General features: G+C 44.7%; 2 protein-coding genes across 4 annotated transcripts in view; both read right to left on the reverse strand.

Annotated features, from left to right (window-relative positions):
* The window catches only part of FAN1 (FANCD2 and FANCI associated nuclease 1), a 58,211-nt gene extending 57,545 nt beyond the window's left edge, over positions 1-666 (reverse strand). The window contains exon 1 of one of the 3 annotated variants that reach the window (XM_090028137.1): positions 425-666. The gene's annotated coding sequence lies outside the window, so the exon portion shown is untranslated. The remainder of the gene's footprint in view (positions 1-424) is intronic. The other 2 variants (XM_090028136.1, XM_090028138.1) reach the window with 2 other exon arrangements.
* A 5,070-nt stretch (positions 667-5,736) lies between these two features.
* On the reverse strand, positions 5,737-13,893 carry MPHOSPH10 (M-phase phosphoprotein 10). Its single transcript, XM_090028140.1, has 11 exons — positions 13,701-13,893; positions 12,143-12,806; positions 11,014-11,153; positions 9,886-10,066; positions 9,455-9,596; positions 9,226-9,293; positions 8,278-8,415; positions 7,917-8,027; positions 7,617-7,724; positions 6,711-6,938; positions 5,737-6,142 (listed from the first exon to the last, which is right to left on the reverse strand). Exons 1-11 carry the CDS (start codon positions 13,784-13,786, stop codon positions 5,993-5,995), a joined length of 2,016 nt encoding a protein of 671 aa, XP_089884266.1. The 5' UTR covers positions 13,787-13,893; the 3' UTR covers positions 5,737-5,992.
* Positions 13,894-18,648: the final 4,755 nt, after the last annotated feature.

Raw genomic sequence — 18,648 nt, forward strand, 5'->3', positions numbered from 1 at the left:
CCCTGGCACAGGCCAGGTGGTGAAGTGCTGATGGGCGCTAGTGGAGTTCGCAGCAGACACGTCGGGCAGCCAGGGGCCTGGAGACTGAAAAGCAAGACTCCCCAGCCTGTCCCAGGCTTTCCCGGGTCTCTCCCTTCCCCCGCACTGCCCGCGCCGGGAGCAGGTGGGGAAGGGTTAACCTGCCCGCCTGGCCCGGGGGCAGGCAGTCACCCCTCCCCGGGCCAGCGCCCCGGCCCGCACAAGGAAGTGAGCAGGGACCCGGGGTGCCGCAGAGCGCGGGGGGCAGTGGGCCCGACCGGGGCCAGCGTTCACACAGGCACTTGAAGCCGCGTGCCACGTGCAGGGGCAGCGGGGGAGAAGCTCCGGGCAGAGCTCTGGTAGTGCACGGACCTGCCCCGCCGCCCCATGCCCCCTCCCCCAGTACCTCTCACGGGGCCGGAGGTAGTGACGCAAAGCCACCGCGCCGTGACGTCATTCTCCCAGCACAACTCAAGAGGCCGGGCCCCAAGCGCTCGGCTCTACGTCACGGCCCGGCCTGGGTGCAACAGGGGGGCGGCTCCGCCCCCAGGCGGCCTCAGTCTATCCAGGCATGACAAGTCGAGCGCGGAGAGGTCGATCCCACGTCCCGGGGAGGAGCCCCAGGAGGCGTCGCGGCGTGTGAGGCAATTCCCATTCCCAAGTCGTGGGGAGCGTGAAAGGAAGACCGCGGAGCAGAATCCGTAAGTACAAATCCACCAAAATTTCACAGACGCAAAAAAGAGGTTTCTAAAACAGCTGGAAGAATAACAGGTTTACCAGGATGTATAAGTTACGGACTAAAAACTATTTAGCAAGTTCAAAACTCTTCAGCAAAGAAAGACAGTTCTGAAACGGGGTCCTGACCTCCTCCTCCTCCTCCTCCTCCTCTCAAATGACTTCTCTGGCAAGTTGCCTAGCACCCATTTCTGCTGTTTTTTTCCTACAATACGTGATCTGTATTTATGACCCGTTACAAGTCCAGACTCTTGACATGAGAAGTCCAGGCACTGCTCACGGCCGGTGCCCATGTACCAGCGTGGTCTGGTGCAGCTCCACGACTTACACTGAATAAATGAACGCCCCTCTGTTACTACACTAAGATTTTTAGAACTTGGATTAATGACACTACCCAAGTCATGTTTTATGGAATGGCTAGTTTAAGTAGCCTGTGTGACTTATTACATGTGACTGGTTTTGCCCATTTGTAGACGACAATATGTTTGGAGTCATTAAATAAAAATATTTAATTCTTTATTAATCTGTTTATCTGAGACATGCATATTTTCACTGGGAAAATGAATGTTATTGTACATCTGATGGAATTACTTGGAATGAGGCAGTTTCTTTAGGGACTCTTGGAGGGCTAATTGCAGGTACAACTCTCAAAGGGGGAATGGATGTTTTGGATAATCATCTTGCCTAGACTAGAGTTTAACCTCCTTTATATATTGTATACTAAACTGAAAATTGCAGGACTTTACATTGATTTCTATATTGTCATAATTAAACTGGTCAACTCTTGTATAAATTTAGCTTGTCACATCCTAAACCAGTTGAAGACTTAAGCCAGTTTACACAAAGAGTCTGCATTTGCCAGTTTAACCAGGCTGATTTTCCAGTCAGTTGAATTACAGGTGAATTGAATACACAATTATGGCACTAATTTAGGTAGTGTAGGAGTAATGTAGCTCTGATGGTCCAGAAATATGCGAGGCAAGGATTTCTTAGGGTAATAACTTTTATTGGACCAGCTATGTAACTGGGATAAATTTAGACAAACTTTAGAAAGATATTCTTCCTGAGGTCTGATCAGGATGGGCCAGGCAAGCAGAGTAAAGAACAGGGAGGGAGGGAGGGGGGAGAAAAAGTCTGGGTAGCAGACACACAACTGGCAAAAGAAAAGCTGATTAGTGGGAGATCAAGACCTATTGTAAGGGACCAGAATCATTCTCACCTTTCATGTTTAGAAAGAATTTACGAGTCAGGTAAAAAAGAATATGCTATAAAATCAGTATCAGTGTTTAGTTCTTTGTTCTTCCAGCCATTTGACAAATGTTTGTTCCCAAGGCCACATTTTATAGGTATTAGATTTCCCTTGAGTGTGAGGCTACTGAGCTCAGAGAGGGTGTGGTTTTTCTGTGAGACGTGCTTTTATAGTACGTGTGCATGTCTGTCCTTTTGTATTTTTCCTGTGAGGGCACATCCAGGTGCACAGCTGTTGTTTAGTTTCACCTGTGTAGTTGCCATGAAAACATTTGGTGTGTTGGTTCAGGTGTATCACTTTCTGGGAAAGGCATGTGTAGGAACCATGAATTTTGATGGTTTTGTTATACGGGGTATGGACAGTAGTAGCAGTAGAGATGTACTGACAGGTTAAGCATTTCTTGCCAATGCAAGGTTGTGTCCCACTTGATGCCTGTTAGGTAGCGGAAAATTTGCTTCCGATAATGAACTGGGCAAGATTCAAGGGTTGTTTGAAAGCCAGGAGCAGAGAGGCTGGGAATCTCTCTCTCAGGCCTGATCTTTGTAGAGTATAGGCCATAGTTTGAGGATCATTTTGATCAGTTCCAGTGTGAGGTGATAGGTGACCACGAAGAGTGTCTATAAACATGCAGCAAGACTGCTCCAATGCTCTATAATTACAGCGCATCAGAGCAGCTCCAAGAACCACTCTAATTAAAGTGCATTGAGTATCACATGTATTGGCATCCCCATGCTGAAAATAGCAGTGGGGACATTTTAATTAAAGCTTGTTCAACGAGCTTTAAAGTGCCACTGCCACAATTTTTCAGCGTGGGATGCTGATACCCATGATACTCTAGGCAGACAAGGTTCTTTAGGTGAATCTGGTATCTTTTATTAGACCAACTTAAATAGTTGGAAAACAATTGTTAAGCAATTCTAAAACAATTATTAAGCAAAAACTCTTCATCAGGCTAAGGAAGTTTCTGCAGCTGTTGTGCGCTCTTCCTGGATGGAATGAAAAGTAAAAAAGCCAGAGGCTTCAAGACAGGCAGTCAGTGAGGATGTAGACTGAGGAGTCAATGGATGAGAGACAGACTGGGGGGCGGGATTTCTTGCTGATAGGGAGAGTAGGATTATAGTATACTGGGTCTGAACAAGCCAAAATGGAAGGGGTTTTAATGACCCCCTTTTTCAGGTAGCAGGAGCAGCTGCAGTTGAATTTTATTTATATATTCATTATTTAGGCTGAATACCTGGACTCATTCACATCTACCACAGGTTTAACAATTATCATCCTTCAAACTTTCTTTCAAATATTCCTGCAGTAACATCAACTGTCAAGATACCACTGTCCATATCCAGGATGGCATCTTAGAAACTACTATATACAGAAAACCCACACACTACTCTACCTCTGTCTACAAGATGTGCAATCATCTCAAGTACACCAAAAAAGCTGTAATCTATAGCTAGGCCCTAAAATGCCACCATATCTGCCCTGAGAAGGACACTTGTGAACCGAAGAACACTTGCCCAACCTAAAATCTGCCTTTATATGAGGACACTCCAGTAGAGAAATAGACTATACATTTGAAAGAGCCACCCAAATACCCAGCAGTAACCTCCTAACATACAAAAATACCCCCCCAACTGCACTCGTTGCCCCCCACTTGTTCCCCAAAACCATCCCAACCCTGCTGGTGCCCCTCACTGCCCCCACAACAGCTCCCCACCATACTCATGCCTCTTACCCCCACCCACAGCCCGTGCTCAATGCCAGCCCTGTCAGAGGGGGGCCCCCAGCTGCCCGGGCTATGGGGACAGGGACCCAAGCCTGCAGTTTCCTGCCCCCAACAGCAGGCAGCTCCCCCACTACTGCTGCCTGGCTCCCCGCAGCCCTGCTGGTGCCCCCCAGCTGTGACCCACAACCCCCCATCCCCCACAAACTGCACTTACCTCAGTTGTGGCTGACAGAGCCTCAGGTCCCATCCTTCCCCCTCCCCGTCTGCCTCCAGGCAGGGCTGGAGGTTTCCCACCCTGTCTGCAAACAGCTCAACAGAGCCTGCAGAGTTGTTTGCTAAAGCAGGGAATCTGTGGGTTTCTCTGCTAAATGGAGACATCTGTGTTTTCTCTGATAAAAAAGGGGAAATGGAAAACCAGGATCCCTGATTATAAGGAATGCTGCAAACTAGGGGTGTATTAATAAAGCTTTTTGGGGGCTGATACTGATGGCGGATTATTGACCAGCCATATCAGTTAATACCAATCCAATTGCCAATATACAGCCCAGCAGCTTGGACAGCAATGTCCGGCTGGCAAGTCTGCTGGGAGGGAAAGGGCATGGGGGAGGGGCAGATTGAAGCCCCCATGGTAAAGGAGGGAGTAGGGCTGGAGCAGGGGCAGATGCTGCACAGCTGGGGTGGGATGCAGCTGGCAGCTCATCGGGGGGGCTTCATGCACCCCATGTACCTCCAGGATCTGCGGGCGGGGCCAGGGCCCGGGCTGTGCTCAGCCTGGGCAGGGAGGCAGCAGCAGCACTGGGAGGGGAGCTATACCAAGTTTTGGAGTGGCTGTAACCTTCCCCCCCCTCAGCACAGCCTAGGCCCAGCCCCTGCTGAGAAGAGGCAGTAGTTCTAGCTCTGAGTATGCAGCTCACCCTGTACAGATCCAGGGGGCACATGCCTCCCCTGGGGGTATGCACAGCAGCAGGAGCTGCCTGCCTCATGCCCACCCCTACCTCTGGCCAAGCCTCACCTGTCCCATGTCCCGCCCCAGCAATGCAGCACCTGCCCCTGCCCCACTCCCTCCCTGTGGGGGGCTACAATCTGCCCTCCCCACATCCCTTCACTTCTCCTACCGCTTCTCCCTAGACTTACCAGCCAGATGCTGCTCTCCAAGTTGCTGGGCTGCACTCCTAGCCGTGTGCATGCGGCAGCTGTGCACATGCACCCAGCATTTATCGGTAATGTTATCAACCAAAAAAACCAGATTGCCAACAACATCAATTTTCTTTTTATCTGTACCGATATGATATGCACCAGTGTATCGGTGCACCTCTACTGAAAATTGTTGAAGGTTCAAAAAAATCCAAACTATTGGTCTCCAGTTCATAAGGAACATATTGGATTTTAAGCAAGCTAAGGTAGCCTTCACTTGAGCTTTTAAAAATAAAAGAGATCATTTCATGTTCATTTGGTTCTTTGCTAGGGGACTGCTTTAGAGGATAAAGGTTGAAATTTTAAAAAAGCAAAAAAACCCCTCAAAAAACAAAAAATCCATAAAACAACCCCCCCACACACACACATTAATATTTACTCTAGAGAAGATTATTTTTAAAATACTAGTATATTAAATACTGCAATGCTTTCAGAAGCAGTGGTTCTTCAGAACTATTGCTAAAGCCAAAAGATGTTTTTTTCGGTACAAGTAGATGCAAGTCTAGATGTACTGCTCGAAGTTTTCTTCCATTAAATTCATAGAATTTGAGGCGGTGGCACAATATTCTGAATGAATGAGATCAATAAAATAATACTACTTAGTCTTGATTTCTTGAAGAGCACCCTTAGAAAGTATTATGCCACAGACAGCTCTGAACATCAAGCCATCCTGGTCAAATCTTTTCAGATTGCCAAAATCTAACATTTTACTACATTATTACAATCTTTATCCCACCCTTTTCTGTAAGCATGGTATATGGAAAAGAAGGGAAACATATTGAAGATAAACACATACAAAGAACCGACCATACATAAATAAATCACAATACATCTCTTTACTTATTGCCCACGGCTTTTCTTTTGGAGGATGAGCCCTGAAGTCCAGAGCAGAGAGGGGTAACAACAAAAAGCCTTAAGAAGCACTAAACAGGTTATCACATTTTCACCACCAGGAAGAACACTACAGTGTTTACAGAATATTTTAATGTTCTATATAACATATGAACTATTCAAAACACAATGTTAAAAAAATGAAATGTTTTATTATATACAAGATGCATGTATAAAATATATTATAATTTAAGTTTATGAGCAGAGATTTCTTGCTGCTGCTTCTGTTTTTTCTGTATTTTCTTTGCATCTTTGATTTGCACTTTGACTTGATCTTGTAATTGGGAAAAGAAAGCTTGGGATGATTTCAAAGCCTTGTCTTTACCTTCATCCTGTCAATGGAAAAAAGGGTTTATTATAATAAACAACACAACTATCATTCTAATGCAGTAGCATAACTACACAATTACTAAATCAACCAGTCTTATTTTAAAGAGACTCTTATTTTAGCCTCTTCTTTTTCAAAGAAAGAACATAATTATTGACCCCCCAGGCCTAGATCATCAAATTAGATGTTAAGCAAAGGTAAGGGGGGAAAAAAGGTATCTTTTGTGCTCTCCCACTAGCAGGGTTCATTTGTGCCGCACTAGTCCAGCAGGTCAGAATACCCTTTTCATCCCAAAGAATTAATACAAGAGCTGGTGTTTGGAAATACACAGGAATACTATAACCCCAACCCCCAAGCAGAGGAAGGCTAGTGGTATAGGAGCAGCTGTGGTAGTTTATATTATCTGAGTGTAAGACAGCTTTGCATCAGTGAAATGGTGCAAAGAACTCGGAGCATAATTTAACATGAAAGACATCAATAATCTGATTTTTTATGATGAGATCGGAAAACAATACCCAATTAAAAGCAGTACACAACTGAAATTAGAAGACAACTCTTTAGAATGGCCTTACTTTTAGCAAACTTGCTTTGCCTTCTTTGGTTAGCTTTTTTAATTTTGTTGCAGCAGCTTTTTTGTTGAGTTTGTTTTGCTCTGGTTTAGTCTTTTCTAGGATTTTCTGCCGTTTTTCCTTCTCCTTTAGCTTCATACGTTTACGAAACTTCTTCTTTCTTCGTTCTCGTTTTTTGTCTGTGGAGGTTTTTTCTGAATCTGTTTTTACATCTCCCGCCTTGTTCTTTTCCTGAGGAAGACATAATGGTTTAACTCTGACACCATAAATGCGATCTAGGCCGTGACGTGTACAAACAAAATTGCTACCCTCATTACGTCGCATCAATTAGCCAAGAGTAGTAAAATTCAGCTCCCACCTATTGATGTATTTAACATCACTCTCAATTGTGTCCAGCTCAAAGTTCCTGAAAACAAAAGGGCCCAAATAGCAGGACTCCTTCATACTAGCCTCAGGAAATAAGTTTCTACAAATTTTATCATCTGTGTAACTATTTCACTTTCCCCCACTCTCCTCTATCTTTCTTTCTACATACAGAACTCAAGACAGTGAAAATTAAAACAAAGATTAACAATGTTAAAAGATGGAGAAATGCAGGTTATGGTAAAATGCATTTCTAACAATAGAAAGTACAAGGTACTCAAGCAACCTGCATATAGGTTCATTCTCAAAATTGGAATAAGCCATGTTGGAAGGGAAACTCAGGGTTCCAAGATGCATGGGGAAAGACTGTAAAACCCATAGAAGCAAAGCTAGCTCTCCTCCCACTGTTCAGTTTCAATGATTTGAAATTCTTAAGTCAGTCTAAAGTCTCTATGGAAAAGATCCCAGCATGTTATGGAATATATCAGACAATGAATTCTCCCTTTTGAATGTACCATACAGAACAATTTACACGGAGTTTCCTACCTTGATCTCCTCTGGAGCTAGGAGAGCTGCATCACTAACAGCAACTGGTGCTACTTCTTCCATACTTATAGCAGGAAGGTTTGAGACAATTTTAATCTCTGGCACAGGCTAGAAATAAAGAAATAGCATTCATGAACATGCATATCATATCTTAGCAAAGCAGGGCTAACTGAGTAAGGCCCACAAAATATATTTTCATTCACACTGTGAAATGCATAATAAGCACAAGATACACCAGATATATCCTTTCACTTAGTCTAAGGGGATGGAGTTTAGGAAAAAGGTGACACTTGTACTCACTGGCTTGGGTGTGAAGTGGAAATTGGAAAGAGCATCCAACTGTACAAACAGAGAGTCCATCATTTTCTGAATTTCTATATGTTCAGGATCTTCCTCCTCTTCAACCTTTTGCTAGGTTAATAACGACAGTGTTATTACCAAGATCACTCAAAAAGACATCTTTCACATAAATAACATGAACACCAACTTTGAAACTAAGAACACTGAGCTATATCATTTGCACCCATTTTACAGATTAGTACAGACACAGGGTGCCTTCAATACCGCACACTCAGTACATCTGTATAAATGGTTGTGAGTTTGATTTACCTCTTTCCAAGAACAGCAATATCATTCTTTATATCCATTATCATAAACTTACCTGATTAAGTTTCAAGTACTCTTGTTCATAGATTTCAGCAAGACTCAATTTGCTCTTTTCATGATCCAAAGTGAGACGCTTCTTGTATTCAAAGGCCTCCTCTTTTGGTTTTTCTTTACGCACTACATCATCCCATGCCTGAGCCAAAACCATAAAATACTTAACACAAGACATCTTTTTTTGCATTAGCAAGTATAAACACCTGCTGTTCCAACATATCTTCTTGAACCTCAGCAAAGGCAATTTATTATGCTATGTGAGGTACCTTTACTTACTTTGTTACAACTGTACAAGTGATAAGTGACACATCAGAGGGGGTCTCACACACCTATTTAGCCCCCTCCACAAAAATCTGCCCTTCTAACGCATGGAGAGAAGATACACTAGGATGAAACATAGTCTTTTTTCCCCCCTTTGCACTGATCTGCCTTGTTCCTTCAGTTGTATAAATTAACAGCCAAGGAGTAACATTTTAAAAATACTTGTCATACAGATTACGCACAGCAACACTCCTTCTGGTCAATATTCTGAAGTGTTTAAAATTAGAAGTTTGCAAAGCCCTCATTATATCAATTCTGTGAACACTACAGAGTTTGCATACAAATCAAATGCCAAAGTAGCCCTTCTGTAGCTAAATCTACAAGCAGTCTCTGCAATTTCAGTTGCTTATCTTAAGATAGTTTGAAATGCACTACGACTCCCAACAGCATGCAAAATTAGATTCATGGAGTGCACTCAGCATTTTGTAGGACCTAAAACCAGTTATTGTATTTTTTCTAGAAACATTCAAAAAACAAAACTATACTGAACATATTTTAAGGCCCCCAAACTCATTCTTTGAATTAATTACTTGTGGCACCCAAAGGCCAATTCTATAACTACACTATAACGCATCAAAATTTGTTTATAGATTTTTGGCTTTAAAGGGTCAATTTAAATCTTATTAACCTGATCTTTTATCCTCTGTTTGATGATATCTTCAAGCTGAAGTGTGGTTTCTTCTGTGATCACAGGAGCTAAAAGAGCAAGAAAAGAACAATATTAATGCCATACATTGGTCTGTGCAGTATTCATCAAAAGTTATGAAATAACAATATAATAAACAGCAATTACATGCCAACTCTGCCTGGTAAACAATTTTATAACACCTGAGATTTAACATAATGGCAATATTTACCCATTCGGACAGCATGGTCAAAGAATACAGTTTCCTCTAAAAGACTATTTTCAGGTCGTTTTTGTCCTGTTATTTCTCCTTTAAGCTGCCAAGGTTTTTCCTTCAACAACTCCTCTTCAAAAGATTTAATCTTTTCACTCATCTGGAAGAGAAAATTTCCTAAAACTTTAAAAACTAAAAGTAGACATACTTGATAAATCACAGGGGAAATCAAATTACAGAACAAAATATGAATTATACCAAGTATTTTTTGTTTTCTAAACATGCAGTATAATTTGCCTTTTCTGTAATATTTCGTTTTTACATTGTTTTCTAAATTTGTTCTGAAACTTTCCAATTAAAGGGAACCTCTAAAAGTATTTATTTTGATTCTCTTACCTGCCATTGGATCAAAGTTTCAGCAGAAAGCTCTACTAAAATTTCTGAATTACCTTTTCCTGCCTTTTCTCAAAGGAAGATTTTATTGCAATGGAATCATCTCTCTTTGCATTTAGCATATCAGTATCTTCCTCTGTTTCACTGTCATCTGGCAAGTTAAAAGTGACTTTTCTAGAAGCTTCTTTATTTTTCCCATTCTGTACCGTTACTTCCATTTCATTAGCTTCTTCAGTCCTATAATATTAAAACAGTTTGTGCTTTTGACAATGTATTTTAAGAACTGCGGGGGGTGGGGTGGGGGAATTCTCTCTTTTTTAAGCCAGAGCTGTCCAAATGGCAGCCTGAGGGCTGTGTTTGGCTTGTAAGGAGTTAATGCAGCCCATAGGCTCCTATCTAGCCACCGTTTTCCCCATTAATCCTGCTGCTACAACAACCAGTCTCCAGGCTCCCTCTCCCTCCTCTAGCTTCTGCCCCACCTGGGAGGCAGGCTGGCGTGGTGAGAGGTCCATTTGTGGTCTGGGGAAGGGTCCCCAGCTACAGGGACTCAGGCTGTGCTTGGCTGGGGAAGGAGCACACGTAACAGGAGAGTGTGAGGTGGTCTGGCTGCCTGCATGACTGGGAAAGGAGCTGGGCTACATGTAGGTAGCAAAAGGTAATGGGCCACCTGTACAAGGGAGAAGGGGAGGCCAGTAGGGCCACCTCTGTGGTGTGCAGCCCATACTGCATGCAACCCAAGAGCCTGTGGCTCATGCAGTGTGAAGTCCCCACTGCCCAGAAGTTCGACAATGCCGCTTTAAGCAATATATCATCCATCAGATGTGTATCTACTGCCACAAAATACAAATTCATTTTCAGGGATTCCTAAAAATTCTTCTTTCCGCAAGCCTTAAAGGCTGGGTACTAGATGAACCCCTGCATTTTTTGTTAGGGATGGTGTTATACCAGGGGCAGGCAATTATTTTGGGCAGAGAGCCGCTTACTGAGTTTTTGCAAGCCATTGAGGGCTGCATGACAGGCAGCCCAGGGCAGATAAATATTAATATTCTAAAATTTTTAGGGGCCTCACGGGCTGGATGAACTGGCCTGGCGGGCCGCATTTTGCCCACCCCCATGTTATACTGTAGTTCAAAATAAACAGTCACTATCCACAGGACAGTTACAAAATATTCAAATATACATACTCAGAAATGTCTTCTTCAGTCTCATCTTCCTCATTCTGATCATCACCATCACAATGAGCTGGATTGTCATCATCATCACCACCACCATCAACAGAATCAAAGAAATCTTTATATTTCAGGTCTCTAGAACTTTTAACTGGCTGGGAAAATGGTAAAATAAGAGATTACCTGGTGACAGTGACAGAGATCTAACTGAATATTTTATTCTATGAGAGCAGTGTTATTAAAAACTGCAGTGGTAATTCAATTAATTTCACTACTGTTTGGCTACTAGACTAGATCATGGCTTGAACGGTGTCAGGTCTACATATTTATCACATAAAATTTATTTTTGCTTGCTTTAACTACACAGAAGGGGAAGAGCCACAGATGTTGACATTAATTTGTTCTTCTATAATGGGAGAATACATTGCTCTCAGATGCCTAAGTCTATCACTTTTAGAAGCATCTCATTAGCTTTCTCTCATGACAAGCACGTTGAAAAAATAGAACAGCTATAAACATAATTACTTTAAAAAGCATAAATGCTATTTTCCAAGTCAATACTCTGCAGATTAAATTAAATCACAGCATTATGAAACCATGACCCTCTCCCATCAAATCTGAATTCCTACAACGTACACCCCATTCCTCAGAGATCATGACTGCTTTCCTTCCCCTCAATCTCTAATCATACAGAACCCCACTGACTTCAATAAAGATGCTGCAGAGGCATGAAGATCCTCCTAAACCTATTAAAATTCTCTCTTCTGGGTAGGGACTTATGCGTTCACGCACACTCCCAGCAAAAAATATTCATACTCCACAAGGGATCATTGTTATGTGGCTAAGTTTGGCTAAATTTTTGGTTTCAGACCACCAGTTTGTGATTTAAACACAGCATCTCTTTTGGAGAAGCATCTGATCTTTAAAGATTTCAGGTAATGGAGAAAACAGCATATTCTTTGCTATTCTAATTCCTGTTGTTAATTACACTTACTGCCATATTTCAACATCCTTCAGGCAGCTGAAGATCATTTTAGGTAGTTAATCATGACAAAAACATGTATTTAATAATTTGAATAAGGGTTAATTCAAGAGTTATTTTTATTTAACTAGCTTATTGCCTAGTAGCTTTCAATACCCTTACCTTGATTTTATCTGTTTTTGATTCCTCTTCATCCTCTTCCTCCGAATGCATATCTTCAAAATAATTAATCTCATCATCATCATCCTCTTCTATCTCCTGCCTTTCTGTCTTCTCTAAATCATCCAAAAAGGCTTCCATCTCCCACAGCTTGAAAAATTTATCATCCACTATGGACTTTTCCCCTGTTTTTTTCGAAGTAATCATCTTCGATTTTTTTGTTTCCTCCTCTAGCTCATCAATATCAAAATCAATATCCGAATCCTCATCACTGTATTGATGCCTCTTCAATGTTTTGGATTTAGTTTGCTTTTCTGTAACCTCACTTTCATCTTCAGCATCATCCGAGATCTGGTCTGCTTCCATACTGTCTTCTGGTTCCATTTCCTTCTCACTACTCTTCTCTGCATCTGAACCATCTTCTTCTTGGACTGGGATAAGGTAAAGATCTTTGTCTTTAACATTTCTAGCAACCTCATTTTTGAAATAGTCCAGAACTGCATCATTTTGGAGCTCAAGCTGTTGCCAAATCTGTTCTTCATCAAAGCTCTCGATCACCAGCTCTTTTAAGGGACTCCCATGGATTGCATCTGCCCCTAGCACTTTATGCAAATCATAAAGAGTCTTTGTTAATGACCTGAAGTCTGCAGCCAACCCGTCCTGCACACTGAGGGGAAAAAAAAAAACACATTCAAAATTTTACAAAAAGTCAAGAACTTTAAAGCAGTGCTACATGAAAAAAACATAACAGCTATGAGACTATCTTTTAAATGCTCTCAGTTGCCACAAATGGACCAGCAATCAGGGCTCGTGGACAGAAGTGATCTTTTATTAGACCAACAAAACTTTTGCAAAAAATTTGGTCCACGGGCCCAGATACCTCCTGGCGCTGCAGGCTGCTCCACAGTCGCATGCTAGAAGGACCTCGCCCCTTGTTGTTACCCCGGGGGGCAGAGCTGGAGGGCGGTGGGGGGGCTGCCCCCTCCCTGGCACCACTTTATTTCCTCTGCTTTCACTGAGAGGAGACCAGATGAGATGCAACAAAGTCAAAACCGGGGAGTAGTGAAGAAAACCCATCTTTCCTTTCTGTCTTTGAAGATTTGTTTTTTGCAAAAAACTTGTTGGTCTAATAAATCACCTCTGTCCACGAGGCCCGATTGCTTTTTCCTTTGGGCCAAACACGGCTACAACCTGGATGTGTGACAAATGCCTCAGTACAACCCAAAAGCTTGTCGGGCCTTCCCTGCAATTCCCCCCCGCCCCTGGGGGCGGTTTCGCTACTACCCGGTTCTGACTTCGCTGCAGCCCGTCTGGCCTTCTCGCAGTGAAAGCGGAGAAAACGAAGCGGCGCCAGGGCCGAAGCAGCCCCCTCCGCCCCTCAGCACGGGGCGAGGTCTGCCCGGGAGACTCCTGGACCCGCCGGCCAGGCTGGTGCCCCCGCAACCCCCTTCCCTCCACAGGGCAGGGCCGCAGGGAGCACGAGGGCCCAGCCCCCAGCACGGCGCTCTCCCGGGCCGGGGCGGCTTGGCTCGGCTCCCCTGCCCGCCCCAGCGAGCCGTACCTGAGGAAGCGCTCCGGCTGGGCCGCCGCGCCGCCCAGCACCTGCAAGCAGGCCTGCAGCCGCGCACGCCCCGCCGCCGCCGCCATGGTCCGGCCGGCTCCGCTCCACTCGCCCCGCGCGCGGCGGAACCTGGCGTCGTCACCGCCAAGAGGCTCCGGCCGGACGCGCGGGCGCCCACGGCGGGTTCCGCCCCGCCGAGGGCCCTGCCCGGGGGGCGGGGCCAGGCGAGGCGAGTACAGCGCACGCGGCCTGGGTCCCCCTGGGGGGACCGTGTCCATGTGTCCCCCACCCCCAGGGGTCTCCACGGGACCCCCGTGGCCGTCCCAGCGAACCGTCCCAGGCAGGCAGGACTCCCCAGCCGAGAGAAGGGGATGGGGATGGAGGTAGAGGGATGACAGAGGCCTGTAAAATAACCGGGTCTGGACAAGTACCCAGGGTTGGCCTGCCTGCAGCCTCTGGGCACTAAAGCTGGGCGCAGACGCGCATTCCTAGGGAGCAGATTGAAAACATGCGGGGGAAGGTTTTTTCAGGGTGCACAGTTCACTTGGGAGACTTGTTGCTGTGGGATGTTGTGGAGGCTGGTCGCTTTGGCAGATCCCAAAGACGTGGCTTTTCATGCAGTGGGGTCCATTACACACTGTTGTGGGGCTGTGGCTTTCATATTCCTAGTTCCTAGGTCTCAAAATGTTGGAAGTTGCAAGGGAAGAGGCAGGGGGCAGGTCAGTCTGGATAAGCCCTTCATAAAGACTCTTTATGCCCTTTGCAGCTACTCAGTGCCACCCTGAGATAACCTGGGCTAGACAAACCTGTGATCTGACCTAGTAAGACCTTAAGAGATGCTATATAAGTCTGGACAGCTTGCATCCTATCTCCTCCTATGCATCATCACTAGACTATGTATGTTTCCTACTCTCACATACATACACATGCTGTAAAACTATACTCCCTAAAAGCCCAGATACGCTTAATGAAGCATCTCCTGAACATCATACCTCCTTGTGTTCTTAGCCTCTTGCATACCCTTGTTTTTCTCAGAACAATGAGGACAAATGTTATACCTCCAATTACTTCTCAAATTCTCCTGTTTCCCTCCCAGTTTCCAAACTCTCCTACACAGGTACCCCAACCCACCACCTTCTACATATATATGTACATCTGGTATGTACATCTCTGGAACTCTCAGCCTAAGTCACATACCCCTTTTGCCTCAAATTCTCTCCTTTCCACATTCCTCCCCAAGTCTCTCACTGTTAAACACTCAAAGGTCTATCTTATTCTAGGTGGCTGTTTGGGCAAGAATAGGTGAAGGAAGCCAGTAGCACGCAGACTGACTAGCATCATATCCAGCCACATCTGACTTTCCAGCCTGAATCTACCCACTTGCAGCTGTGTTGGCCTAGGAACAAGAGCAGGACTTGCATTCGTGCCTCTGGATCCACTGTGAGAAACCTTTTCCACACTGGCACAACAACCTTCACGCTCACCATGCAGCCTCTGGAATACTTTTGTTCTACCTAAGGGTAGCAAATAATTGTTTCCCTTCAAACTACACAATGCTTATTTTCCCACCTAAAAAAACAACAATGGCAGGATAAACTCTACCTATAGATGCGTCCAAATCATAAGTCCTGTAATTCTCAGTATGTAAGGATTCTAGTTATGCATACTTTTGGAAGAGGGGCATTTTAAGCTGCTTGTAATCTAGAAAAAAAACACATTTATATTCAGCTGTTTTGAAAATTTGTATTCTGCTTAGGCAGAGTTTAATTTAGTTACTTGTTAGCATTATTTAATAAGCTGAGTGTGGGTGGTAAGAGACATAAATCAGAGAGTGGGTTTTACAGTAATCTTAATGCAATGTAACATTATAGTTATGAGTAAATAAAGTAAGGAATATTATTGTTACTATTATGAATATTTTTATCCCAGACCTTGTTTTCTCCCTTTATTCCCATGCCAGTTCCTTCTACTAAAGTAAAAAATTCCTTCCTCTCTGACCTTTTCTGCAGATTCACTATTTGTGCACAAATGTTTTTACTCTGCAGCTGTACTATCTAGAACAGGAATGGGCAAAATACAACCTGCAGGCTGGATCTAGCCTGCCAACTGACTGGATCCAGCTTGCACCCACCAATTGATTGGAACCGGCCCACGGCACTCCACATGGGGCTGAGCCCCGCTCACTCCTGCCCACAGCCCCAGTCCAGACTGCAGCTCCTTCTTCTCTGGCCCCTGCTGCACCACTCCAGGTGGGAGCAGGAAGCTGCAGCTGAGCAGCTCCTGCCCCAGCATGCAGGGCTCCAGATCCAACTCCTAGCCACCTTCCACCCACTCCTCCCCCCCAGTGCAATGAGCAAGCCACCTGCAAGTGGCCAGGTGGGTGGAAGGTGGCCCAGAGCTGGAGCCCCACACACTGGAAAAGGAGCTGCTTGGCTGCAGTGCCCCGCCCTCAACTGGAACAGCATAGCAGGAGGAAGAGGAGGAGTTGCTGGAGGCAGTGGGAGCCAAGCAGGATCTGGGCAGCGGCAGTTGCAGCAGCAGGAGCAACCCCACTAGGAAGTTGTGTACACAGGCCAGGGCCAGGCTGGTGTGGGTGGGAGCAGGCAAAGCTCAGCTCCATTCAGAATGCTGTGGGGGCAGGAGTGGACCGGCAGGAGGGGGCACAGACTATGCTGGCACCTTCACTGCCATGGCAAGCTGTTGCATGCATCCCCCCTGCACCAGCTCCTGGGACCCGGCATGCAGGCAGTCACCCCCCCCCCACATGCATGCACACACCCCCACGCACCACCAATGCCTCCTTCCCTCACAATATGCAAGAGTAAGACTTTATTTGGAGCCATTATGCAATCACCTGTATATACACCATTTAAAAACCCCCACAAATCAGGACAATTATTTTTTGAAAGAAAAATAAAATGTTATATTAAAAAAAAAAACCAAAAAAAAAACCAAGCATCTACTGTATGATTCATTTATCATCTATACATTTATTAAAATGATATATTCTGAAAGATTTTAAGTGAGGGGCCCTTGACAGCTCAAAACTGATTAAGTGGTCTGCCAGCTGAGATAATTGGCCACACCAATCTAGGACACCTGTGACAAGATGGTGCCCAAGGGCAGCTATTTTATTACCTCTTTGTGGCCCCGTCTTTTTTGGTCCCACTGAGGTCTCCCTGGATGACAACCTATTCATTTGTCTGCCACACCTTGTTGGTAGAGAAAATTAATGGGGGAGGCTGCCCACGTGGGATTAGCATGTCCTCTGGGTCTCTCTCTCTCCTATTTGTCTTTGGCACTTGTTTTCTCAGGTTTTCCTTCCTCCCCTACCACCACACCATTATCTCGCACATGACACAAGTTATCATTTGAGTGGGCATCTCATCTCTTTACACTGCTTGGCCCTCTGGCCACAAAAGTTCTCTTGGGACTTTGGCCCTCTTTCTCTAGCTCAGTGGTCCTCAACCTTTTTTGTACCAGGACCCATTTGTAAACATCAGTGGCCAGTCCCAACCTAGTGCCCCCGACTCCCAACCTGCTGCTCCCCACCCTAGGCTCCAGTCCCAGTCAGTCCCTCACAGGCTGGAACTCTGCCAGCCTGCAAGGGAAAAGCCAGTTTTTCTCCTTTAAAGGAGAATCCATTTTTAAAGTTTGTTTGCAACCCTTTTGATATATTCTTGTGACCCACAGGTTGAGAAACGCTGCTTTAGCTGGGTCCCAAAGTCCACAGCTCCTGACCCCAGCATCTGGGCCCCAGCCCTGGTCTCACCCTTCCAGGCTCTGGCTAGCCTGCTCAGCTTTAGGCCTCATCCACTTCCCTTTTTTGTCCTCTTTCTGGTTTGGGCTATGGCCCTCTGTCTCATACTCCTGCCCTAGCAGGGCTCACTGCCATGCCTTCCTGGCATCCTGTGGCCGCCTCCTCCTCCTCCTCACTCCTTATAGTCACACCTCATCCATTAGTATAAACTGGAACATAAAAGGAAGACAATAAAGCTTTAACAAAAGCCCACCCTGCTCAGGGCAAACAAATATGAAAGAAAAAAAAACTCCCCATCACTCTCATTCTCAGGGTAAAATAAACACACACCCTCTCAGCCCTTATCCCCTGGGACTCTCTTCCTGCTCCATTTCAGGTGTTCAATGCTGATTGGGGTCTGCCAAGTACCTCCTGGTATACTAGCTTTCTTTCATATTCCTTTGACTCTTAGAGAGCTGAGGTTTTTAAACACCTGGAGAGGCCTCTTCTAATCAGCTGACCCTCCCTCTTTGGCATAGCTGCATCTTATTAATTCTCCCTTATAGCTTGTGCTGTTTCCTGGCCCCTGCTAGGCTTTGTCACAAGTAATCTCCCCTTTAGTAACAGGATTCTTCGATTTTCTGTTACACTACCTCTTTTCAAACCTCCTTTCAAACATTTTTTTTCCTTCTCCATCTATGCTTTTTGAATGGAATGGTTTAATTTAATCATCTAATATCTGTGTACCACTGTTCTCTGCATGACAAACTATACTGTGCACTCTTCTGTTTTGTCCTGGCAACTGCCTTCACATTTTACAGGCCCAGGGGTCTCCCACTGAAAAATGGTTGCAGGACTGAAACCTAATTTTGCAAAGTGCTTTAGGAATGCAGTTTATGTGGAACACTATATGTAAATTGCAGATTTGACCCAGTAGTTCTTCCTTAACAGAAATAATCCTCATTCCCATGAGTATGCCGACTGATTTACATAGGACTGCTCATATGAGTAAAGGCTTACAGTATCAGGCCCTGGAACTGTATACTATATAATCATCTGTTTGCTGCTGTTGCTGTTTTCTCCCTTGGATGACTTTAATACAATTCTAGACTTGGATATTCTCTGTACTGAATAACATATTCTAAATATAGTAAAGCTACAGTCATCTTGCTATGCAGTTTTGTATCTATAACCTAGATTCTAGGGGTT

Source organism: Crocodylus siamensis, chromosome 15 (assembly GCF_052110815.1).
Source record: "Crocodylus siamensis isolate JL-2025a chromosome 15, ASM5211081v1, whole genome shotgun sequence".
Taxonomy (NCBI): Eukaryota; Metazoa; Chordata; order Crocodylia; family Crocodylidae; genus Crocodylus; species Crocodylus siamensis.

Coding starts and splice junctions, on each gene's coding strand:
- MPHOSPH10 (XM_090028140.1), bottom strand. CDS start 13,786: ATGGCGGCGGCGGCGGGGCGTGCGCGGCTGCAGGCCTGCTTGCAGGTG. Junction 8,416..9,225: donor AACAGAGGATAAAAGATCAG/GTTAATAAGATT, acceptor GTTTTGGCTCAG/GCATGGGATGATGTAGTGCG. Junction 6,939..7,616: donor TAGCTCCAGAGGAGATCAAG/GTAGGAAACTCC, acceptor TGTCTTCCTCAG/GAAAAGAACAAGGCGGGAGA.